This window comes from Canis lupus, chromosome 5 (assembly GCF_011100685.1).
Source record: "Canis lupus familiaris isolate Mischka breed German Shepherd chromosome 5, alternate assembly UU_Cfam_GSD_1.0, whole genome shotgun sequence".
Lineage (NCBI taxonomy): Eukaryota > Metazoa > Chordata > Mammalia > Carnivora > Canidae > Canis > Canis lupus.
Window position 1 is genome coordinate 36,087,606 of NC_049226.1, and position 26,453 is coordinate 36,114,058.

The following is a 26,453-nucleotide window of genomic DNA, read 5'->3' on the forward strand; positions in this document are numbered from 1 at the left end:
TTCTAATTTTAAAAATCTAAGTAAAATAGGAATATATGGAAATCCCTTAAATATGATAAATCTAAATCTTTATAAATAAATCTTTATCTAAAACCCAAAATGGGAGGGGGATGCATTCTGAATGATGAGGAACCATTCCATTGGTTAAAGCCATTTCCATTAAAATCAGGAATAAGTCAGGGGGAGCCGTTACCAACATTATTATTCAGCAGTGCTTGGCTTGGGATCCTAGAAAATTCAATAAGACAAGAAAACAGAATACATGGTATTAGAGGAAAGGAAAAACATTGTTTTGCTGATTATACAACTTTATACCTAGAAAATTCAGGAGACATTTTGAAAAAAAAATCACAAAAGCTAATATGAAAATTTACTAACAGTAACTAAGCATACACAGAATCTGATACCTTTTCTCTATATGATTACTAGCCAGCTAAAAAAGGGAAATACAGAAAAAAATCCAATTCACCATAGCAATAAAACTATGAAATGTTTAAGAATTCTTTTAAGCCAGAGATACATGAGAAACACTGTAAAAGTTTATTAAGGAGCATAAAGTAATATTTGAATAAATGAAAAAAAGACATATCATATTATCAGTAGGGAAAGCTTAATATCATAAAAATCAATTCTATCCAAATTAAGATACAAATCCCATGTAGTGCCAGTGAAAGTCACACTGGGAACTTCTCTCAAAGCCTGGGCTGTCATCACAAAGGATGAAATCTTATCTAAAAAGGTTTTATGTAGGGGCACCTGGGTGGCTCAGTGGTTGAGCGTCTGCCTTTACCTCAGGGTATGATCCAGGAGTCCTGAGATTGAGTCCCTCATTGGGCTCCCTGTAGAGAGCCTGCTTCTCCCTCTGCCTGTGTCTCTGCCTCCTTCTTTGTGTGTCTCTCATGAACCAATCAACAAAATCTTTTTAAAAAATTAAAAAAATTTTTAAAGATTTTATTGATTGGTTCATGAGAGACACAGAGAGAGAGAAGCAGGCTCCATGCAGGGAGCCTGATGTGGGACTCGATCCCGGGACTCCAGGATCATACCCTGGGCTGAAGGCAGGCACTAAGCCACCCAGGGTTCCCCAAAATTAAAAGTTTTATAAATTTATAAAATTTATTTTTATAAAATAAAAAATTGTATTAAGATTTTATGTAAATCCATCATGTCCCAGTTGCCTGTTTAAATGGTTCTCCGGGTCCCTCGTCCCCTAAGCCAGTACTATCAGATTTTGTTGCTGTTTTGTTGATGTTCTTAAAAAGAGCCAGAGGGAGGCACAGAGACAGGAGCACCTTGGCACTCGCTATCAGATTTAGATAGATCAAAATACAAATCCAGTTCTGACCTGTCTTTTCCATTTACACCTTCTTCTGGACGTTATAGCTAAGAGGGAGGGGCTGTCTGATGAAAAAGAACATTGACGGTGAGGTGGTTGGTAAGCTATTTGTGGTTCCTTTCAGGACTCTTCTCGTCTGTCATGCGGGAGCTTGCCAACATCACCCACGACGGGCCCAAGTGGATCTTACTGGATGGCGACATAGATCCGATGTGGATTGAATCTCTGAACACCGTCATGGATGATAACAAGGTATCACGGGGGAAAAGAAAGGCCCAGGCCATCCCTCATCATCTAGGAAACCAGTTTCTCTGGTGCATTTGGAAATCTCGATCCTATACAAGGGCTGGTCTCAAGTAAGGAATTGGTTGAAAGCCGGTGTTATATTTTTTTTTAATTTTTACCAGCTTTGTTGAGATATAATTAACATATAACATTGTGTGAATGTAAGGTGTATGATGTGCTGATTTGAAATATGTGTATTTTACAAAATGACCCCAGTAAGGCTAATTAACAACTTCATCACATAACTACTGTGTGTGTGTGCATGCGCCTGCAATCCTGCATTTTTAGCATAGTTGTAACTGTCTTCAGAATCATCTGTAGAGAGATGAATTTAATATTCAGAGCTGGAGGGAATCTTAGGTCATCCATTCAAATCTTTTTTCTTGGGTTTTTCCTTTTTTATAAATAAGGACAGAGCCTGTCAGCCACCCTCACCAGTGACAAACCATTATCCATGGAGAGTATATTTTATTTTTTGTAAATAGTGAAAATTGACACCAGTAAAGTGGCCACTAAGCTGATAGCTGCTTCCTGAATTTGTTCAGAAAGCACACATGGATTAGAAGTGTTATGATGGTTTCAGCATTGACAGAATCATTAAAATAAATGTGTGCTCTCCCAGAGGGACTACTTTACTTATTTTTTATTGAAGAGTAGTTGACACACAATCTGATAAGAGTTTCAGGTGCACAGCATGGTGATTAGGCAGCTCTCTCTGTTAGGCGGTGCTCCCCTCAGGGGTAGCTACCATCTGCCACCCCGCAATGCTCTTACACACCATTGACTGTATTTCCTACACTGTGCCTTTCCATCCCTGTGACTCATTCCATAACTATAAGCCTGGTACCTCCCACTCCCCTTCACCCATTTTGCCCACCCTCCCACCTCCTTCCCCAGAGGGACTACTTTATTTATTTTTTTAAATTTAGAGACGTAGGGAGAGGGAGAAGCAGGCTCCCTGCAGGGAGCCTGATGTGGGACTTGATCCCAGAACCCCAGGAGCACAACCTGAGCCAAAGGGAGACAGTCAACCCCTGAGCCACCCAAGTATCCATACTTTTTTTTTTAAGATTTTATTGATTTATTTATTCCAGAGAGATTGAGAGAGAGAGAAAGCAGAGGGAGGAGCAAGGGAGAGGAACAAGCAGACTCCATGCCAGGCATAGAGCCAGACACAGGGCTTGATCTCAGGACCCCAAGATCATGACCTGAGCCCAAACCAAGAGTCAGATGCCCAAATGACTGAGCCACCCAGGTGCCCCCCAGAAGGATTAATTTAAAAGAAACAGTAATATGAAACCTAAACACTTTTTAAAAATAGCCTTGTTATTCCAATATGTTCTTGCTCATTCAAATCACTGACCTCCATTTAAACTTTTTAAAAAGCTTATTTTTTCATTTTTTGCACACACAGGGATGGAGGTGGATGGGCTACAGGGAGAGAGGTAGAGGATTCTTGTAGCAAATCTAGAAAATACTTGTAAAGAAGAAAAGAATCATCCTTAGTCCCTCTCAGGAGTGATCAGCCAAATCCAGCCCCCTGCCCCCAGCTGGCCATGTGTCCTTACTCCTTCCTCCCTGGTGTGTCCCTCCCCATTTCCAGGTCCTGACCCTGGCAAGCAATGAGAGGATCCCCCTGAATCCCACAATGAGACTGCTCTTCGAGATCAGCCACCTGCGCACGGCCACACCAGCAACTGTCTCCAGAGCAGGTATGGCCCAAGAAAGGAGAAAACCCACAAACCCGCCTCACTTGAAAACAGGTGCCTCCAGCATCACATATGACATGGCTGGTTCTGAAGGAAGCTCCAAACAGGAGCCACACATCGATCCTGCAGAACTCTGGCCTGCATCTCAGCCTGAATGCATGTCTGTGAGGGTGAGCAGGTGCTCTAAGGCAAGAGCCATAGGATTTTCTTAGTCCAGAGGTGGGAAGGGAAAGGCCCCAGAGCTGGATAGCTGGGTTCTGCACAGAAGTGCCTCGGATAAAGAAGGGCCACCTGGGTGCCTCAGTGAATGGGTGTCTACTTTTGGCTCAGGTCATGATCCTGAAGTCCTGGGATTGAGTCCCACATCAGGCTCCCTGCAGGGAGCCTGCTTATCCCTCTGACTATTTTTCTGCCTCCCTCTGTGTGTCTCTCATGAATAAATAAAATCTTTAAAAAGAAAAAAGAAGTGCCTCGGATGAGGCTACTTTTAGGCCAATTCCAGCATCATTGTCAACAGAGATGACCATCCCTGCACTTCTCACTACGTCCTGGTGACCGTTGGCAACTTTATACCTTAACTCACCTCTGACTCCACTGCCAGACTGATTGGCCCAGACTACAGTGTAAGGAAAGTGAGTCTGATCTCCACCGTCACATCGGATTCCTTCTCAAGGACCCACATAGGCTGTCCTGGGGAGAATTGTCTCTCTATTTATTTCCTAGGGCTGCTGTAACAAATCACCACAAACTCAGTGGCTTTGAAGACAGTAGGCACATATTCCCTCACTATTCTGGAAGCCAGATTCCAACATCAAGCTGTCAGCCTTTGGGGGATAATCCAGCCTTGCATCATCCAGTTTAGGCTTGTGGCCCCATAACCCTCCCCGTGCCCTGACCTCCTCAGCCACACGGCCTTCTCTGTGTGTCTGGCCTCTTCTGTCTTTTACAGGGACACTTGTAAATGTCCCACGCAGATAATCCAAGATGATCTCATCTCGAGATCCTTAATCACATCTGCAAGGGAAGCTCCTTTTACAAATGAGGTCATGTTCTCAGGCTCCAGAGATTAGGACATGGTCATATCCTTATAGGGGCCGCCGTTTAACCTCCTGAGCCTAGGCTTGGCCATATGATCCTTCTCAACCCTGCTTGCCATCAACTATTAGCAGTCAATTGGAGCTGGTCCCAATACAAACCTACTTACCCTCTCAGATCAAGGCTGGGTCTCCATTTCTTTAAAGTCCAGTCTTCTGTACATTTCCCACACAGAGAGTAACTTGCTTTCAGGGGGCGGGTGAAGAATATATTGTCATCTGTGGAGACTTCACTGAACAGAATTCTCTGTATTCCCAGGAATCCTGTACCTCAATCCAGCAGACCTGGGATGGAACCCTCCGGTGAGCAGCTGGATTGACAAGAGGGAAATCCAGACAGAGAGAGCCAACCTAACCATTCTGTTTGACAAGTACGTCCCAACGTGCTTGGACACGCTCAGAACCAGGTAGGCCAGGAAATAAGGAAGCTAACGATTTCAAGAGACAGTAAAGAGCTCATGGGCTCACACCTGATGTCCCGCTAATGTTCTGTAAGGAAAATATAGAGTGACTTCCGCATGTGCACATGGGTGTATCCAGAGCCTGTGGGTTGTGCTATGAGGTGACAATCCTGAGATCCTTCAATGTGCAGGCCCCATGGCTGACCCTCCTGCAAACGATACACACGCCAGTTCAACAGACCTGGAGGTGACGATGACACCCATCAGTGACAAACGGGGCCCGCCGTTCACCCAGATAACGCAGGACCAGATGTAACATGTCGTTCAACCAGTCCTGCCCCTCTAGACACTGAGAGTTTACTCTTCCTCTTCTGAGTTTGCAAAAGTAAAAGCAGTAAGTGCTGACCACGTATCCCATACACAAGAGACCAAGTACTCTTACCCAGAAGTTTGCTTATTACAGCAGGAGTATTACAGGTGCCTGCAGAGGGAGGTTCGAGGTTTGGAACCTGTGTCTGCTTTATACTTTCTTGCCCAGTTGATGCATCCTTCTCTGAATCAGTCACCCAGCCTCATAGTTCAGCCAAGTCCAATCACCAGCTAGTGAAGGCATGACTCAGGAGTCAATAGTTCCTGAACATTCACCAAGTTAAGATCAGGATCATGTTTCTGGGAAATTAAGGCCACCACCCAAAACAATCCCGGACTCTGTGTTCCCTGATCTGTTGCGCATGGGACAGAGCAGAGCTTGGCAAGCGTGGAAGTGGAGATGGAAGGGGACCTGCAGGCTGCAGGAGGCCACGTGCCCTGCCCCTTACCCAGCCACGATCCATCCACGTGAAGAATGAATTTTATGTAACTAAAACCCAAGTTGCATGTGAGTAGTTGACATAGATATTATTTTACATATTTTAGATATTTAATTGGACATCTATTAATTTTGCTTTGATAATTCTTGTATTTGGGGGCCAAGAATTCTTTTCCCGATCTTCCACATTTTCAGAAACCCTTGAAAAGCCTTCAGCCTCTTGTGGCCTGTGGGCTCTGTGAAGCCTTGGGATCTAATGAGATGAAGCAAGCAGCCCTGGCAGCAGGTGAAGTAGGGAAGTGGCCTCAGGTGGGCCAGGGCGGCAGAGTTAAAATGATTCAGGAAGGGAAGGTTTTCAGAAAATAGCAAGCACAACTCTGTCCTTTATCGTTTCCTGAGACACTTGTCTGATAGAGCCTTTTGCCAAATGTTAGGTCATTTACACTCTGGGCATTTAGGACAAGAGATGCCAAACTCTTACCAGTGTGTGTGTGTGTGTGTGTGTGAGAGAGAGAGAGAGAGAGAGAGAGAGAGAGAGAGAGAGCATGTGTGTGAGTGTATGAGTGTGCGCAGAAGCCTCTGGACTTCTGTCTCTCCAGAGGCAGTTCCCCCCGATGTCTGAACCCTGTGGCCATCAAGAAAGAAACACGTCTGTGGTTTATGGTGCCCACACAGGGTGGCATTGAGTGCTCATGGAATTTCTAAGAGGACAAAGCATCTGTAGACGAGGGGCTGAGGTTCCATGCTGTGCCCTGGGCACCACAGCTTTCAGTAACAAGGCTCTGGCCTCCTAATGCCAGCATTCCGTGGCCCTGGTCCTACAAAGCTGTGGGGTGTCCCCACATAATAATTTTTATATTGAATGAGTAGGCCTCATAAGGGGTGATGATAAAGCAACTTTATTTTGTCTCCCACTGCTCCTTCAAAACCATCTTATGTGGCTGGTTCTCCTCCCGCCCCTGGATGAAATCTAGGTCAACACTGATGACTTTCCTGGTCGTTCTCCAGTAATGCAGAGGCACATGATCACCTCCAGAGCCTACCTTCCCTGTGGAGAGGGGGCACCTGCACACCAAGTCTTCTCCTCTAAGCCCTGAATGCAAATTTCTTTCCCCTCCAGCATCTCTCACTTTGATTCTCTATCCTCTTGGAGGAGACCAGAGGCCCCCATGGTTGTCGGGAATCTGTTGCCTCCGTGCTTCACCCAGAACCAGGCCTGAGATAGTTGGACTTTAACTTTATGTTACAAATCAGTGTTGAAGAAATGAAGGAAAGCCTGTCAAGGCCTTAATTTGCTCATTGCTCATGGAAGTAATGCCTAGACTGCGGGACTACTTCCTAGTGGTACTGCTTTAGGGATTGCTGCTAGGTTAGAATCAAGCACAAGACACTGTGGAGGATGGAGCGTGTGTGTGACTGTGCACATGTGGTGAGATAAGCGTGTGTGTGTGTGGGCACACACATGTGTGTGTAAGTGGGATAAGAATGTATGTGTGCACATGCATGTGTGTGTACTCATGGTGGGATGAGAGTGTGTATGCATGTGTGTATGTACACATGGTGGGATGGGGTTGTGTGTGTGTACATGCCTGTGTGTGTACTTGTGGGATGAGAGTGCATGTATGCATGGGCACATGGGTGTACCCATGGTGGCATGAGTATGTGCGTGTGCATATGTGTACTCATGATGGAATGAGAATGCCTGCATGTGTGCACATGTGTGTATGTGTCTGTACACATGATGGGATGAGAGTTACCCATGTGTGTGCACTCACACATGGACACGCTCCTGTTCCCTCACACATAGATGCACCTTTGTGCATCTCTTGTTACCTGCCTTTCAGTCAAAACCTCCAAATCCAGTATTAAAACTGCAAAAACCAGGTCAGGGCAAAGGGATCAAGTAAATCACAAGCATATAAAATAAGCATCTGTCCGGGCCCACTCTGTGTTCCCTGCTCCCCAGTAAGACGCTGGTTCCAGAGAAAATGTTTCTCTTGTGTTTGAATCAAGGGAACCTCTCCTCATGAGGAGTGGAAGGACCAGATCAGCCCTGGACCCACCTTGACTATTGAGGAAATTGTGACCCTGAGATTTCACCCCATTTTGTCACAGTGGCCTGTGCTCCCCGAGGACTGAGGAGCATTCGTGTTCAAAGAAGGGAAGAGCGGATGGGGAGAGTACCAGAGGGAAGGAGGATGAGAAAGAACCTTCTCAGAGCACTCCAGGCCCTTCTTGGTGAGGAGCTGATGAGAGTAAAGGCTTAGGTAGCCCCATGCAATCCCAAAGAACCTGAGAGGCCACAGTTCCACCAAAACCAAGTAGGTTCCAGCAAGCCTCCACAATAGAAAATCTGGTGCCATAAAGCATATCTGGGTCTGTCTTTGCAGATTTAAGAAGATAATTCCAATCCCAGAACAGAGCATGGTCCAGATGCTGTGCCACCTTCTCGAGTGTCTCCTGACCGAGGAGGACATCCCCGCGGACTCCCTCAAGGAAACCTATGAGCTGTATTTTGTGTTTGCTGCCATCTGGGCTTTTGGTGGAGCAATGATCCAAGATCAGGTAAGAGGAGGGGCCGTCATTGACACCCATGTGCAAGTCCACCAAGGCAAAAACCCAACTTCCAGCCAAGATTTGGAAAAGAGGACTGCTGAATATCAGAATTAACATGAAGGCATCCATCTATTATCTACTCGTTGCTCTACTAAAGACGTCAGTCCCCATGAAAGGGCCGCTTGGAGCGAGACAGATGAGCTCAGGCTATGTTTTGAGCGATTGCTTTTTGAGCTGACATATCCTGATTTCTTGGAAAGTTGAAATGTTTTGGAACAAACGGAGGTATAGGTATACTATTTGGCAAGCTAATGGATGTTTTATAGAGGGAATGATGCTGTGCTGTAGAGCCTTTAGAAGGAGGAATCCCTTTAGTAATCCAGAACAAGCATATACGACTCCATACCAGGCCAGAGTTACCCAGCATATCCCCAATCCCCCAAAACACAGAGCTGCCCACAGAAGCTTGGACCAAAAGTTCATGGACATCTAGGGGTAGGAAACCAAGTCAGTATTTATATCATGGTATTGGCTGCTGTAGCCTCATGTATGGGGGTAGGGCTGTTGGCTTGGAATATCTTGGCATCCTATTCTCTAATCCTTCCTATATCCCCAGACTTTTCTTTTAAAGAAAGATTTTATTAATTTATTTGAGAGAGCGAGGGGCTGGTGCAGGCAGAGGCAGAGGGAGAAGCAGACTTCCCGTTGAGCAGGGAGCATGATGCGAGGCTTGATCCCAGGACCCCAAGATCATGACCTGAGCTGAAAGCAGACGCTTAACCAGCTGAGCCACCCAGGTGCCCCTCCCCAGACATTTCCTTGGTTTAGTTTCCTCCAAATAAGAAGTTCCTTATCTGGAAACATCATATTCAAGGTTAGACAAGCCAGCCTTTGACAGAGGACTTCAGCTATCAGGCAGGGTCACATAGGGGCTGAGGCATAAACTCTGGGTCTGAATTAAAATTTTGCCACTTATTACCTGGGGGACATTGGGCAATCGCTTCAACCCTCTCCACCTGGATGAGGGTGCTGACAGTGGTGCCCAGTTTCCTGGGCAGTTATAAGGATTACAGGAAGGGATACTGTTCTGCTCATCTGGCACAGATACATGCAAAGCTGTTAAAACTGTGCTGGCACACGTACATGCTTACTATTAGTATTCTCATACCATAAATACTCAGTTTCATAGCAGGAGTCTGGTACCCCCTCACAGCAAGGGATCAAACCAAGCTGTGATGAGTGGAGAGGTATGATTTACTCTTTCCGGTCTGGGTTGGTCTGGGGCTCTTTCGAGGAAAGAGGTAGAAAGTTTCAGCCTCCCAGGGCAAAGCCACATTCTAGAATCCAGAATGGTGGTGAGGGAGAATTAATTTAGAATTAACAATTAATTTATATTCCATTTCCACAGGCCCTGCTTGTTAGCATCCATCCTACCTCCCTTCACTCCCTTATGTGTCCTTTGGTGGTCCACATGCAGAAAGCAGCTCTCACAAGCTCCTGGGATGCATACCTTTCCCTGTCTCCCTCTCCAGGGCCAGACACTGGTGGGAAAGGGGGAATCTCTGAGGGCGGGGTGGGGAGGGAGGCCCGAACTGGGGTTGAGGCATCTGAGAATTTCACACTGTGTCCCCTGGTCCTTGGAGCTTCTCTGTGACAGCTTCTTTGACAGCTTTCCATCCTTGTCCCTCACTTTTTAAAAACGATTTTATTTACTTATTTGTTTGTTCATTTCAGCACAAGCAGGAGGAGGAGGGACAGGGCCTAGGGAGGAGCAGGGAGACCGACTTGAGGCTTGATCCCAGGACCCCAGGATCATGACCTGAGTTGAAGGCAGATGCTTAACTGACTGAGCCCCTTTCCCCTTCGAGGCAAGGAATCCACAGGCTGGACGGGACCTAACTAAAATACAGAGGTCCCAAAAACATAAGTTCCTGCCTTCCATCAAATGCATGCTGTGACCTTTCAGCAGCTCAAATGTCAGACAGCAACCACTTCTGGGCTTTGCCACCATGTTGGTGCTTAGCAGGTAGCAGGGAAACAGGATGAAGACACTTGGTCAATTTTTCTATCTCAGTATAAATTTAAATCCACTCAACTCTTTTTAAAAGCCCAGGAGAAAGCATCCCTCCAGGCATCCTGGGCTCTGGAGCACTTGGAGCTGTAGGCAGCCATGCTAGCGCATGGGGAGAAGACAAGGAAGAAAGCTTTTAGCAGCAGGGAATGCCCCAGACCCCTCCACAAGCTGCATTCAAGCTAAACACCAAAAATAATGCTGTAAGTAGAAAAATAGGAAGCTGGCCAAAATACCCACCTCGAGAACACACACACAGTGGTGCTGATGTTTGTAAAGCTGTCGTTAAAGCAGAAATTCAATATGCAGCCCGTACGTGAGTAGAAGCTCCAAAGGAAAAAAGAAGGTTGTCACTAAATACTTTGTAGGGGTCCCAGGAAATGGTCTCTCAGAGGGCACCAGCTCGGGAGACCAAACACCTGAGTCCAACTCCGAGCTCCACCGTGGGCTTCCAGAGGCCATCCTTTTGAGTTTTTGTCTTTTAGTATATAAAATAGGAAAAATTTGTACTAGCCAGGGTAACTCAGAGCATGGTGAGGATCAGATGAGATGATGCTACAGCCCAAACTCTTTTACAAATATACAGATGTGTCTTAGTGTCATCAAGTTCAAAGGCAGGAAGGGGGCGGCAGGACTGTCCAAATCCAAAGGTGTTGTGATGTCTGAAAGGTCATAGCTGAAGAGACACCCAAAGAGTTGAACTGAGAAAGAGCTGCTGGCTGACTCAACAGAGGTGACCTTGTCTTTAGTGTCCAATTATAATGGAGGTGAGGCCAAGTGCCAGGTAGTGGGAAGGAGATGATGCTGGTCCAGCCCAACGGGCAGTGTAGCTGGTTACCTGACCAAGGAGCTCAAGGTGGAACTGGAGGTAGAGAAAGAAGATACACCCAACCTCCTTTTTTCTAGAGGTGGCCTTTGCCTTGGATTTTCCATATAAATCTAGAACCAGGTTGTTTATAGGAAGTGAAAAGTCTTGAAGGATTTTATCCATGAGCTTTTCCAAGGCTTCTGATCGCAGAGCACAGTATCAAGAGGACAGAGCACCCCCTTCATCAGAAATCAGATCAGAAGAACAGCAAGCAAAGCCGTCTGTCTCTTAGGGCTTGTTTCTGTTCTCATTCTAAAGTAAAAGAATTCAAAACAATCTTTCAACAAAAAAAAAGAAAGAACTTAAAAAAATAAATAATAGGGCAAAAGAACTCAATCCTACTTACCCAGTAGGTGACAAAACAAGGAGTGCCACTCTCTGCAAATCCAGATTCACTGCCACAGGGCGGGCTTGTTTGTCTGTCCAGACTTCCAACTCCATCATTGTTCTGCCCTCCAGGAATAGGTCCTAAAATGTCCAATATGGGTCTCTTTTTAAGTTTTCATTTTTGGAATTTTTTCTAGGTCTGTATGTTCAAAGAATGGGTTTATTGCCAGTAGTAAGTGGGTATGCTATGGCGGGTGTGTGCATGTGCGTGTGTGTGTGTGTGCACGCACATGCACATGTGCATATGTGTTGGATGTTTTGGCTGGGACACAGTAAGACCATGTGAGTACATGGGATGCACAGTCTTATCCTGAGGGACTCCTGATCTAATGTGTATGCATGTAATATGTATGATACATGATCTAATATGTACGCATGTAAATTACACAAAATAAGGCTTTGTCTTTGCTGTCCTACATTTTAGAAATTCTGTGAGGGCACCTTAGAAGTCCTTTTTTCTAGGTTGCTCATTTTATAGATGAGAGAAATGAGGCTCTTCTCACTCCACCACCCTGTACCCCCAGATGTCAATGGCCACCATGTTACTCATTCCATCCCCAACCGTCACCCCAGAATTGCTGAGTCTCGGCAGCCTGGGAGGATGGGGGTCCATATATCTCTTCAGGAGCTCTTGGCCATGTTTGCCCATCTTATGGTCACGAGCCCCCAGTCTCCTCTCTGTTCGTACACCCCCTTTCCTGCACCCCATAAGGACACTTAGCACAGTGGCAGGGCAGCTCAGCCACATGGTCAAGGGGTGGCACACACACCTGCTCAGGGCTGGCCCCCATGCCACTGTGTCTTGTCAGGGCTGATCCTCAGGGAAGCATCATCCTTCCCCGTGTTCCCCACCCTGACCTGCCTGATGTTAGGGCAGCCTGTCCAGGATTCTGAAGCTCTGGAGAGCCCCACCTCCTGATTGCTTTGTTTGGGCAGATTGTGGACTACCGGGCAGAGTTCAGCAAGTGGTGGCTGATGGAGTTCAAGACCATCAAGTTCCCCTCCCAGGGAACCATCTTTGACTACTACATAGACCCAGAGACAAAGAAATTTGAGCCTTGGTCCAAGCTCATCCCCCAGTTTGAATTTGACCCCGAGATGCCTCTGCAGGTGAGTGTGGCCGAGTGACCGAAGGATGTACAGTGGCGCCAAGGATCTGCAGTGGCTTTAGTGCCAGCCCCTTATTGGTGTCCAAGTGTTTTAACTTTGCAGGAGCCAGTCATCCCCAGCTGCACACTTTTCAGGAGGAAATCTTAGGTGCAAAAAGCCACAGATTCCCCCAAAGACTACGCAACTTGATTAGACTCTACCAGCCTCCTTGGGGGCAGAGCAGGGGACACGGCAGGGCAGAAGGTTCTCAAACACAACAGAGCAGCCGCAGGGAGGCAGACAGAGCTGGCAGGGGAGGGAGGAGATGCTCTCCACCAGGAGAATGGAGTCGTGGAATGGTCTTACTGTGCATGTGACCAAAGTCACTCCTGCCCGGCATAGGGAGCCAGCACCACCACACCTCTTCAGAAATACTCCAGAACATTTTGCAACACACCTGTTTCTCCCACAAGCCCCTGGCACACTCATCACATTCTCCCTGCAGGCTTGTTTGGTACACACAAGTGAAACCATCCGAGTGTGCTACTTCATGGAGCGGCTTATGGCACTGAGGCGGCCGGTCATGTTGGTGGGAGCCGCAGGCACGGGCAAGTCGGTGCTGGTGGGAAGCAAGCTGGCCAGCCTCGACACTGAGGAACACCTGGTGAAACACGTGCCATTTAACTACTACACCACGTCAGCAATGCTGCAAGGTGAGGGCCTGGGGCATATGGAAGGGAGGGTGGGGGTGTCTGAGTGGCTACACGCCCTGACATGGAGCTGGAGTAAAGCATTGGGCACCTGCTTGGCCCCTGTGCCCACACTCCTCTCCTGCCCCTTCCTTTCTCCTCCATGGCACCTCTGTTTCACTCCTCCAGCACCCTTAGCACCATACTTTTTCTCATCCCATCTCCTACATTCTTCCCTGGTCTCTTACCTCCCTCCTGGGCCAGGAGTTCAATACAGAACAGTGTTCAGTACTTTGATGCCAAGGAAAGCTGACACCCACAGAAGGATGGCCACAGGCTTGTAGACTGCTGGCTCTCGAAGCATCTCTTGAGATCATTTCCTTCACCCTTCTTATCGTATAAATAGGAAAACTGAGGCTTGGGTAAAAATTGCCCAAGGTCAGCCATCAAGTGGCAAGGTTGGTGGGGCACATCCGGTCTTCTGAGCACACAGTAGGTGATTTCCACTGGGAGTTGACGTGCTGAGCTCCCGAGGGAACATGGGTCCTCCAGGTGTGGCATCAGGGTCAGAGGCTCACTGACAAAGTTTCCCCCTTGCCAGCACCACTTTCTCCCTGACCCTTGTTAACAGTAGGGTCTCCTTTTATGTAGAAACACTCACCACATTAACTCTAGAAGCAGCTTCCTCTTGACGAGGTGTCCAAGCCAGGCTCTTGACAACATGAGAGGGGTTGCAAGGCTGGGGAGCACCCTGCTCTTGTTCCTTACACCATAACTCGGCCATGCTTCCCATGTGAGACCCCAACACATGCCCACACCCCAAATGCAAAATCACTGACAGGAATTCCGTGCTCCGGGCTGTTCACACACTGGTGATTATAAGCCATAGCGTAGCATGCAGAATGTGAGCCTGGCACTGCGCCCGTCCGACATCCAGGCCTCAGGCCAGCAGACTTGCAAAACAAGCTTCACTTTGTCCCTTGCTCAGCCTAGACTGGCTTCATTTACCCAGACCTTCCGTGGCCCCCCTCAGCAAGAACCCCAGAGTCAGTCAGCTCAGTGTTGGCGCGTTCCATGTCCCTGACTCCTGCATAGAGAACAGCTCACTTCTCTCCCTCCTCCCGACCATTCTGGCCCTTCTCCATGTGCTGCTGGGGGCACCACTAATCTGCTCCCTGCCACTCAGAGCCATTAGGCCCTGGCACCCCGACAGAGAGATTCTACTACACCTCTTTTTCAAGCGAGCCTCTGGGCTTCCTCCCCTGTTGGGCTCAGGAATGTTCCACATCCCAGTCGGAACCCAGCAAGCGACTAGAGTTCCCATGTTAACATTAACAAGTAAGACAACGAGACATGATGAGGACTCATGTCAGGAGTTCACTAGTTGGTCAGTGACATGAGCATCTTCTGTCTGAATGGCCAAAGAGGATGCCATTTTTGTTGTTGTTGTTGCTCCTCACAGTGTAAACAGCTACAGGCATGAGGCACTTTTAAGTTTAATCTGCATGATTAATATTTTTTAATCCAGCATTTTCTGAAATCTACATGAGCAACCAAACCTGTCCCAACTTCTGTAGCGTAAATACCCTCACCGCGACCAATTTCAAGCTGCCAGTGCAATGTCTGTGAACAGAGAAGGCAGTAGCTCACCCTTCGTGGTGTTTCCACTTCCCAGATACAGTAGACAAGAAATAGCTTCAGCAGCACAGATTATGGTAAAGTGAGGTAAAATAATTCAGATGTGATGAGATTTAAATATCTTTACCCTTGTTTTCAATGTAATTTAACTAGTAAGGTTATTGAACTTACTGTTTAAATAATGACTGTGTTTAGAAATCCATCTTGCAGAACTACCTCAGTTGTAACAATCAGCTCTCAAGAGGCAGCTCCAGTAAACCACTAGCTGCAGCCTTCTTCCGCAAGACCTTAGCCACCATCATGGTACGCCATGTTATCTGCATGGCCTGGCCGCATCCATCATGGCCTGGCCACATCACATTCATGCGCTGCAGTGGTTGCAAGCAGACTTCACATGCATGGCTGGCTCATGTCTGAACACTGTTTTGTCTACCTTCCAGAGTTTCTTGCTCATGGAAAGACATGCCTCTTCACTTATTTGTAAGCCTAGAGTCCAGTGACTGATCAGATTATCAGTTCTGCCCATTCACTCCAATTCTTATGCTACTACCTCTCTGCTCATATCAACAACTGGCATTTATCAAATATTCACCAAGTATATGTCAGGCACCAACCTAGGATTGGAATTTTACACACATTTAAATTATTTAATCCTTTATAGCCTCATGAAATAAGGCCTTGCATTATCATTCTGTTATTGATAAGAAACACAAGGAAGAGAGAAGTTAAATAAGCTACCGTAGGCCACACAGTAAGTGATGGAGTTTGGCCCCAGACAGTCCGACTTCAGAGCCTGTGCTCTTAATTGTGAGGTTATACTGCCACCCTGGCCAGAAAATACTTTGAAAACTGAAATAAATGTTTGCTGTTAGTACTGTTATCATTAGTGGTACCATTCGAGTATTCTGGAGGAGTTGTTTTCTAGGATCCTATTATAAGGGTTCTTAGTTTAAAAAAAGTACCTTGGGCAGCCCGGGTGGCTCAGCGGTTTAGTGCCACTGCCTTCAGCCCAGGGCATGATCTTGGAGACCAGGGATCAAGTCCCATGTCAGGCTCCCTGCATGGAGCCTGCTTCTCCCTCTGCCTGTGTCTCTGCCTCTCTCCCTCTCTCTCTCTCTCTGTGTCTCTCATGAATGAATAAATAATCTTTAAAAAATAATTAATTAATTATTTAATTTAAAAAATTTTTAAAGTACCTTAAATAATGAATCAAAACATAATCAAGGAAAAGGAGATGAGCTGTTTGCACTGCCTGGACCTCTCTCTCTTATTCTGGGCCCCTAAGCCAGAGGATTTTCCCCTTCTCTCTTGTTGAAGCACAGAGAATTATTTAAGAGTCAGACTTCCATCAGATGGAACCAGAATGATACTGGCCCCTCACTGCATCTAGACACAATGCTTCTGCATCTTGTGAATTTCCCAGTGGCCTCTTGGTCCCATCCATCCTCCACACTAGGGATGGATGAAGCAGTGATCTCTAACCTAACCTATCTAGAAGCAACAAGGAACCAGGGAGTCACCCAGAGCCCCAGGGTAACAGGATAAATGCCCCAAGAGTCCACACAGCAGAGCTCATACCCTTGACTTTGAAAAAAATGTTGAATTCCCTTCCCGGGAACCTCCTGCCTCTTGATTTGGTCACAGTCCAAACAACTTTATTTGGCTTCTTAGCCTAAAACATTTTATTTTTCTAAAGATTTTTATTTATTTGAGACACAGAGGAGAGAGCATAAGCACAGAGGAAGGTCAGAGGGAGATGGAGAAACAGACTCTCCACTGAGCAGGGAGCCCGACTCGGGCGGGGCTTGATCCCCATACCCTGGGATCATGACCTGAGCCGAATGCAGACATTTAACCAACTGAGCCACTCGGATGCCCCTGAAACATTTTAGAAACAACAAAATGGCAGGAGAAAAGATGCCAATGACACTTAGAAAAGTGGTAGCAAGAAACCTGATATCCAAAAGGACACGGAGAATTTCAAAAAGGAGATACAAGAACTCCTAGGGTAACTATTCTGGCCTTGAACAAGAGGCAGATGCCCCCACCCACATCCTGATCCCAACCCACTTTCTCAGCCAAGTGTCTTCATTGCGGGTCATGCTCAAGACCCTGCATAATTACAAAAAAATTGGATGTATTGTGAAGCAGTCTGCATCAAACGGCAGGTAGTACACCCAGATAGGTGTGCAAAATGTGCAATTATAACGTGTCTGTAGTGGCACATGGTGGGAATAGCCTAATTATCTATATGATGAAATGTGAAGCATTATTACAAAGAATGAGGACATTCTCTGAATGGATTTGGAACTCTGTTCAAAGCTTTGTTGCACAAAAAAAAGCGAGATACAGAACAGAGTATATTGTGTGCTCTCAAAAATGTCATATTTAAAAGATATAAAGACAGAACAAGAGGCACCTGGATGGCTTAGTTGGTTGAGCGTCCGACTCTTGATCTTGGCTCAGGTCTTGATCTCATGGTCATGAGTTCAAGCCCCACCTTGGGCTCTGCACTGGGCCTGAGGCCTACTTAAAAGAAAAAAAAAAAAAGAGGGTCGCCTGGGTGGCTCAGGGATTGAGTGTCTGCCTTAGGGTGAGGTTGTGATCCTGGGACTACATTGGGCTCCCTGCATGGAACCTGCTTCTTCCTCTGCCTGTGTCTCTGCTTCTCTCTCCCTGTATCTCTCATGAATAAATAAATAAATAAATAAATAAATAAATAAATAAATAAATAAATTTTTAAAAGAAAAGAACATACTGAAGGTTGATGGAGGAGGGTGGAGGATGGACTAGATAAGTGGTGGGCATTAAGGAGGGCATTTGTGATGAGCGCTGGAGATGGTATGTAAGTGATGAGTCACTGAATTCTACTCCTGAAACCAATATTGCACTATGTTGACTAATTAGAACTTAAATACAAATTTGAAGGAAAAACAAAAAAGAGGTACATAAAATATGCATATATATATATATCACTCACATATCTATGCTTATATATACTTAGAATATCTCCAGAAGTACATACAATAAATTGATAGCAGCAGGTGCCCTGGCAGGGGGAACTAGATGCTAACAGAGAACTGGAGAATTATTTAAACTTTTTAAAAATTATGAAATTTTCCCAGCATGCAAGAAAGTACAGAAAAATAATATAACAGATGCCCATGTACCCACCACCCAGGTTTCATAGATATTAAAATTGTATCATTTTTGCAGTGAATCTTAGCGTTGCAAGTACAGCCAGCACACCACCCCCATCCTCCTTCCTGCCCCTCTTTGAGTACTAAAGTTGATGTGTGTCATTCCAAATTAATGCCTTTTCTTAAAAGTTTTTAAATTCCAGTTAACACACAGTGTAATATTAGTCTCAGGTGTACAGTATAGTGATTCAGCATTTCCATACAGCCTTCCGGGTGTTCATCACGTGTGCTCCTTAATGCCCATCACTTCTTTCACCCATCCTCCCACCCACGTCCCCTCTGGTGACCATCTGTTTTCTATAGCTAATAGCTAAGAGCCTGTTTCTTGGTTTTCTTATCTCTTTTTTCCCCCCTTTGCTCCTTTGTTCTGTTTCTTAAATTCCACATATGAGTAAAACCATATGGTATTTGTCTTTCTCTGATTGGCTTATTTCAGTTAGCATTATACCCTCTAGCTCCATCCACATCATTGTAAAGTCAAGATTTCACTCTTTTTATAGCTGAGTAATATTCTATTCTATATATAGAGAGAATATATGTATATATAATCTGCTTTATCCATTCATCAGTTGGTGGCCAAACTGTCTCCATAGTTTGGCTATTGTAGATAAAGCCGCTATAAACATCAAGATGCACGTATCCCTTTGAATCATTATTTTTGTATCCTTTGGGTAAATTCCTAGTAATGCAATTGCTGAATCTTGGGTGGTTCTATTTTTGAGAATGCTCCATACTGTTTTTCACAGTGGCTGCACCAGTTTGCATTCCCACCAACAGTGCAGGGAGATTTCTTTTTCTTCACATCCTCGCCAACACAAGGATGTTGTTGTTTCTTGTGTTGTTGATTTTTGTCACTTTGATGGGTGTGAGGTGATATCTCATTATGGTTTTGATTTATATTTCCCTGATGATCAGTGATGTTGAGCAAAATGGATGAAAGACCTAAATGTGAGACCTGAAACCATAAAAACCCTAGAGGAGAGCACAGAAAGTGACCTCTTTGACATCAGCCAAAGCAACTTCTTTCTAGATATGTCTCCTGTGGCAAGGGAAACAAAGGCAAAAATAAACTCTTGGGACTTCATCAAAATAAAAAGCTTCTGCACAGAGAAGGAAACAACAAAACTAAAAGGCAACATATGGAATGAGAGAAAGTATTTGCAAATGATGTATCTGATAAAGGGTTAGTATCCAAAATATATAAAGAACTTACATAATTCAACACCCCAAAAAACAAATAATCCAATTTAAAAAAATGGGCAGAAAAAAAATGGGCAGAAGACATGAATAGACATTTTTCCAAAGAAGACATCCAGATGGCCAACAGACACATGAAAAGATGCAAATTTACTGTTAGTACATATATGTACTCATAAAAATATACAATGCTGTGTTGTAGTTATATTTTAAATATATATCATACTGTAACTTCCTTTAGCAACTTACTTTTTTAATCATTGTCTATTTTAGTACATGTAGATCTATTTTTTTCAAAGATTTTATTTATTTATTTATTCATGAGAGACAGAGACACAGGCAGAGGGAGAAGTAGGCTCCCTATGGGGAGCCTGATGCAGGACTCGATCCCAGGATCCCAGGATCACAACCTGAGCCAAAGGCAGACACTCAGCCACTGAGCCACCCAGGTGTCCCCTCATGTAAATCTATTTCATTGGTTTTTTACTACTGCACAGATTTCCATTGTGTGAATAAATCACAGCCTATTTATCCATTTTCCCACTAAAGATAGCAGATTTTTTTGACACTTTACCTTTTTAAAAAGCACTATTGAGTTATAATTGACATACAACACATGGCACATATTAAAGTATACAATTTGATAAGTTTTGAAATATTTACACACCCATGATGCCATCACTACAGTTGAAATAATGAGCATATCCATCACCTCTGAAAGTTCCTCCCCCTCCTTACCCTTCCACCCTGCCTGTGCCCAGACAACCACTGACCTGTTTCTGTCACAAAAGATTAATTTACATTTTCTCGAATTGTCTATAATGGAACCACAATATGCACTCTTATCTTTTTTATTTTTTATTTTTTTGGTCTGGCTTTTTTCACTCAGCATGATTTTGAGATTTGCCCATGTTGTCAGCATATCAACAGTTCATTCTTTTCATTCTCGAATAGCAAGACAAAATATGTAAAATGCTCAGAATGAGTCCTAGCATACAATAAGGGCTTAGTAAACAAAAGCTATTATTATAATAATATCAAATCCCTCTTGAATTTAAGAATCTATAAATACCATGCAATAATTTCGAAGCCCCGACTGCCAAAACAAAGGAACACAAGCAAAACTCTTCTGCTTCAAAAGGGGGCTTTACTTCAACTATACTAAAACAAAAATGTTTTGGTAAGAAAGTCTCCAACTTTCAAATAGGCAGTGACTCAGCCCAGCAGGTCAATTCATGGGGCTTGTGGGGGATATTTTACAGTTCACTCATCTGGCTAGCCCATCAAATGCCTCATTTCTCAAAATGAGACTTTCTTTTATAGAAGGAGGCACCTGCTTGATACTCTCTGCACTGCTCCTGTCTTTCATTTTTTCCAGCTCTGGGGTCTCCACCAAGTACTTTTCTAAATGCAGATCCAATACTCTCTTAAGAACAAGTAGGGCTTTGGGCACCTGGGTGGCTCAGTGGTTGAGCATCTGCCTTTGGCTCAGGTCAGTGATCCTGGGGTCCTGGGATTGAGTCCCACATCAGGCTCCCCACAGGGAGCCTGCTTCTCCCTCTGCCTGTGTCTCTACCCCCCTCCTCTCTCTCATGAATAAATAAATAAAATCTTTAAAAAAAAAAACAAATGGGTTGTGTTCCAAAGCATTCATATGGCTCACCAGTGTAGATAGCATGTGCTTTATGTAATGTTTATACTGTGCCAAATCTTGGGCTAAGGGTCTTACCCCTTTGGTTCATTTTACCCTCCCCATCCAATGAGACAGTGTCAGTAATGCCTTCATCTGCACTCAGCACAAAATCTGACAGTAATGACATGAACATTTTTTTTCCATGCAACAAGAAGTCTGAAGGTAGGCAGTTGCTAATACTAAATCAATGGCTCAATGGTATCAATGCTATAATATCTATTCTCTTAGCTGCTTCCTCACGGTGGCAGGATGACCACTGCTCTAGCCATCACATCTGCATTCCAAATGGAAAAAAATAAAAAGATGAAGGGGAGAGGTAGTGCCCAGGTCAGGAAATGACAGCTCTCCAGGATCCCCCAATGGCTTATGTGTGTGTCTTGCTATTTGAAACCTGGCCACCCCAGTTGGAAAGTGACTAAAAAGAAAGAACTTGCAAATGGTGTCCAACACAGATCTGATAGTCTCCATTTTTGCGAGATGAGAAAAATGAGGCTTACCGATGTTCAGTGACTTCCCTGAAAGTCACACAATGAGTTAATAGCCAAGCTATCTTATTTCATCGAGCTACAGCCGCCTTCTGCTTTGATAAGAAGACTGTAAGTCCCGCTTCTGGTTTTCCATAATAGAATGCCAACTTTGCTTCCATTCATCTGATATCTAGAGCACATGGATATCTTTCCCTTTGATAGTAAATAAAATAGGCCCTTCAGGTATTCATCGAGATGTCAGATTTCTATTGACTTCTCTCCAAAAGCTGCCCAGAGCACGGATTTAGAACACCGACACCTCACGTTGAGGAAGGCAGGGACCCATGCACATCCCATTCCCCCAGCTCCTGAAACCCCCACAAACCCACTGCATTGCTTTCGTTTCCTTTCCTGAGCTTCAATTTAATGATCCACCTTCAGGCTTTGTTGAGGGTCAGGATGATAAGAAATCATTTTAAGTAACTTTTAGATCTCCTGTGAAACCCATTTGAAGACCATGCCCATTCTGTACCCTGGTATTTCTTTTGTGAGTATCCATAATACATGCCCTTTAGAATTTCGTGCCTGGAAAAATTTTTTCATACCAACCGAGAGGTGGATTTGTTCCAGTAATCCAGAATGACATGGTTGCTGTAATTAAACACAGATTTAGCTCTGAGATTTCAGGTAGGGAATTCATAAAGAGCAGCATGCAATACATTTTTATTTGGTTACTATAATGGTGTCATCCTAGATGATGAGTCCAAATATGTTTCTTTTCCTGTATTGTTTTGGAATCTGTGTTTAGTCTCATAATTGGTGTGTTTCATATCCCTCCAAATACTTGAAGCCTATTCTCATTCTTTTAGAAAATACAAGTAATTTTTAAAACTAAAGGAATTTTCAGGGACCTATAGACAGGATGGTCTAGAAAGGGAAAAAGGAGAAGCTAAGAAATGGACTGAGTCATCAATGGGCTCATATTTGCAGCATCAAAAGAGGAGGTTCAAGATGATGTGCCTCACAATTTGGAATTCTCTTACCATCCACCTGTGATTTAAATTATTAGTTTAACAAATATTTGAGTGCTTAATTACACTAATTAGATAGGAGCTCAGGCATCTGAATCTTTGTGTAATACAGATCTCCATAAACTATTCATTAAAAGTTTAAGGTTGGACAGGACCAGAATAGATCTGATTAGACTGTCAACCTCAGAGGAGCATCATCACACTTACATCATTACAGATAGGCAGCTCTTGTCCACCTGCCTCACTGTCTTTCAAAAAGGAGATGACACAAAATGAAATCATGAAAAATTCGTCACCTCATGGGCAGAGCACTCTGCTCAGGATGAGTGAGAGTAGTTTCAGAGTATTAAAAAAATGGAATACTGCATACATTTCAGACAATGGAGAAACCATCCCATAAATTTTGGTACCTCCAAATTATGGAACACAATGCAGCAATTAAAATCATATTTTAGGAGGATATGTTATTATATAATGATATTTACAAAACTTGGATTGAATCATTCTTCAACCTTTTGGTTAAGATCAAGTGTACAATACTTGGATTGAAAACATATATATATGAGCATAATATGCAATATAACTCTGATTTTGTAAAGGGAAAATTGAACAGAGTGAATAGACTATGTTGAAATGCACCAAAATATTGAAACTAATAGCTTCTGTGAGGTGATTGAATCCCAGATAATTTTCATTTTCATCATTATGATTTTCTGTGTTTATTAATCTTTAGATAATGAATATGTGTTCTTTTTACAATCATACAGAGGACATTCTATTTGGAAAGAATAAATGCAAAGCCCTTCCAATATAATGGAAAAGTCTTAACACATGAGAAACTAGATAATGTGGACGGGAAATATTTCCAAGAAAAGGAACATCACTACAAAGTCAGACATGATTAATTACTAATGATCTCTGTCAAAAGTGTGGTCAGGCAGTGAGTTCTCCAAACTGGGCATTTTTCAAGGGCAGAAGCCGTGTTGTGAAAATGTTCAAGTGGCTCGCAGTACCAGCTACCCCAGGTGGCCCAGGTTAGAGTCCTGGCTTGACCATTCAGTAGCTGTAACACCCCGAATAGAGCCCTGGATTTTCTCTAAGCCTCAGTTTTCTCATTTGTTAAAAGATTTTTAATACATGGCAGGGCTGCTCAGTGATACATGCATATCACTAACTCCGTAGAGTACCAGGTCTTTAGTGATGCACCACAAGTGAATGGACACCCTGCTCTGAGTTCAAAGACCTGATGAATCTATAGGCTGGGAATGGCCAGGGTAGCCTTAGACAGGGACTGCGGTGTGAAGGCATCCAAAGGCTCTCTCCCTGAGAGAAGCACTAGAATCAGGATCTACAGACCTGGATCCTAATTCCCACAAGGCTGGCAACCTTCCTCAGTGTCAGTGTCTGTTTTCTTAGTTACAAAATCATGATAATATATCTCTCTTTGCCATTCATGGGTTTTGTTATAAAGTTCATTCATTTGTTAATAAGTATCTTTCAGACACCCTACTGTGTGCTAGGTAATGTTCTAGTACATTTCTCTGCGGTTCCAGAAGAAGATCCCTGTCCTCGTGGAATTTATAGTGTGGAGGGGGTAACATAATACATAAGATGAATACATAGCATTTTAAGTGAAATTTTAAAATGAAGCAGGCACAGGGAGTGGAGGTTAATTTTAGCCCTTGTGTAGGGCAGGGCTCATTGAGAAATGGCATTTGAGCAAATAAATGCCTGATGGAAGTGAGAGAATAAGCTGTGCTGGCCTTTGGGAGAAAGGATTGTAGGCAGAGGCATCAGCCAGAGCGAAGGCCCCGTGGCAGCAAGTGTATGAGAGCAGGACTGCTTGAGCAGAGAATGGACAGGGGTGCATCGGAGAGAAAAACAGAGACGCAAGATTTGGGGACATGAGCAGACTGGCTCTTGCCCCAGGTGAGATAGAATGCCCCAGGTGAGTTTTAAGCAGGAGACTGAGGTATGAGCTGATTTACATCTTACTATTGTACTCCTGTCTGCTGTTTTGAGACTATTATAGAGTAAAGGGATCCAGGGCGAAAGCAAGGAGGTCATTTGGGAGGATGTTGTACCTAGCAGGTGGGAGCCAACGGGCAAAGGGTGGTCACGGTGGGGACAGTGAAACAAGAACAGATGGGAACCCACTTTGAAACTGAAATTGCTCTTTGAGTGTATGATGATGCTGAAATATTGCAGAAGGAGTGATATGAATTAAAGCAGAGGGCCACTAGTGCAGGACATGGCCACAGGCTGAGGGCCAGGCCAGTCCATACGGAGAAGTTCAGTAAGTTGGAGCCGATGGGGGTGCCTGGGTGGCTCAGTCAGTTAAACGTCCAGCTCTTTTTTTTTTATAATGTTTTATTTATTTATTCATGAGAGACAGAGAGAGGCGAGAGACACGCAGAGACACCTGCAGAGGGAGAAGCAGGCCCCATGCAGAGAGCCCAACATGGGACTTGATCCCGGGTCTCCAGGATCAGGCCCTGGGCTGAAGACAGCACTAAACTGCTGAGCCACCGAGGCTGCCCAGCATCCAGCTCTTGCTCTTGGCTCAGGTCGTGATCTCAGAGTCCTGAGATCGAGTCCTACATCAGGCTCTACACTCACCAGGGAGTCTGCTTGAGATTCTCTTTCTCCCTCTCTTTCCACCTCTCCCCCAACTCGTGCTTGTGCTCACTCACTTCCTCTAAATAGTAAATAACTAAATATGTTTTTTTAAAAGATGGAGCGGGTGAACTCTGGGCCAGGAATGGGCTTGACTCTCAGGCCTTGTTTACAACAATGCAGGACCCAGAAGTGCAGGGGGAAAATCATGATCCTTTACACTTCTCATGTGTTGAGTGCCTTCACCAGCATGTTTGCTAAAACTGAAATCCACTTCTGTTTCTCCAGTTCTGTCTGTTAACGATCACTGAACCCCCATTTCATCCAAGATGTAACTTGGGGCAGAGCTTGGCCACCTATAGGGATAAAAATTTGGATGTCTTTCCTGAAAGGGTCTTCCCTCCCTGGAGGACTCCACATGATCCTTTTGGGATGATCCACCACATTCCAAGCCCACTTCTTGCTAACTGACATGCTTTTCTCCTCAATAATCCTTTAGAAGCATAAAGAGCTTAATCAACCCAAATTATAGGGGTCTGCTTCATTCCAGGGGTTGATTTGAATATCACTGCTTTGGGGGAGGGGGAAAAGAAAACAAGTCTCCCTAAGAAGAGAATTTCCTCCTAGAAGGACTGTTCTCAAAAACATGTCCTTGGCAGCCCATTAATTATATTTCATTTTGACAGATCTCATATATAGTTGTTATATCTTTAGGGGGGAAAAGGTGTTGGGTGATTAATTGGTTGATAGTGTATGTTAATTGATGCTAATTAAATTTAAATCTAATTCATATTTGAAACACTTAATTTAACTCAGGACCAGAAAATTAGAATATTCAAGCTTCTTGAAGGGACTTGTCTTCCTATCTGTCACCTCCAAATGTCTATTGACACTTTCTCCTTGTTTACAAACTTGTTTTTCAAAAGAAGGAATCAGATGGTTCTTAGAGCTTCCAGCTGTAATAAGAAGTGTCGGTTCTTTTTTTTTTTTTTAAAGATTTATTTATTTATTTATTCATGATAGAGAGAGAGCACAGGAGGAGGGAGAAGCAGGCTCCATGCTGGGAGTCCGACATGGGACTCGATCCCGGGACTCCAGGATCGCGTCCTGGGCCAAAGCCAGGCACTAAACCACTGAGCCACCCAGGGATCCCCGAAGTGTCAGTTCTTGCAAGCCATATTTAATTGCTTTATTGGGGGAAAAAAAAGTACATATATCTCCACTCCATCACTCAAGGTTGTCCTAAACAAGTCCTGTCAGGCTGGACAGCGGTGCTGTTTGAAGAAAAAATTCTAGAAGACAGTCTGTAGCTAAGTCT

General features: G+C 44.4%; 1 protein-coding gene across 1 annotated transcript in view; it reads left to right on the forward strand.

Moving 5' to 3' along the window:
• DNAH9 (dynein axonemal heavy chain 9) overlaps window positions 1-26,453 on the forward strand; it is a 330,059-nt gene that overhangs the window by 145,080 nt on the left and 158,526 nt on the right. The window contains exons 33-38 of the mRNA XM_038536892.1: window positions 1,461-1,588; window positions 3,225-3,333; window positions 4,684-4,831; window positions 8,024-8,198; window positions 12,452-12,625; window positions 13,110-13,317. Coding sequence (XP_038392820.1) covers window positions 1,461-1,588; window positions 3,225-3,333; window positions 4,684-4,831; window positions 8,024-8,198; window positions 12,452-12,625; window positions 13,110-13,317 — 942 coding nt within the window. The remainder of the gene's footprint in view (window positions 1-1,460; window positions 1,589-3,224; window positions 3,334-4,683; window positions 4,832-8,023; window positions 8,199-12,451; window positions 12,626-13,109; window positions 13,318-26,453) is intronic.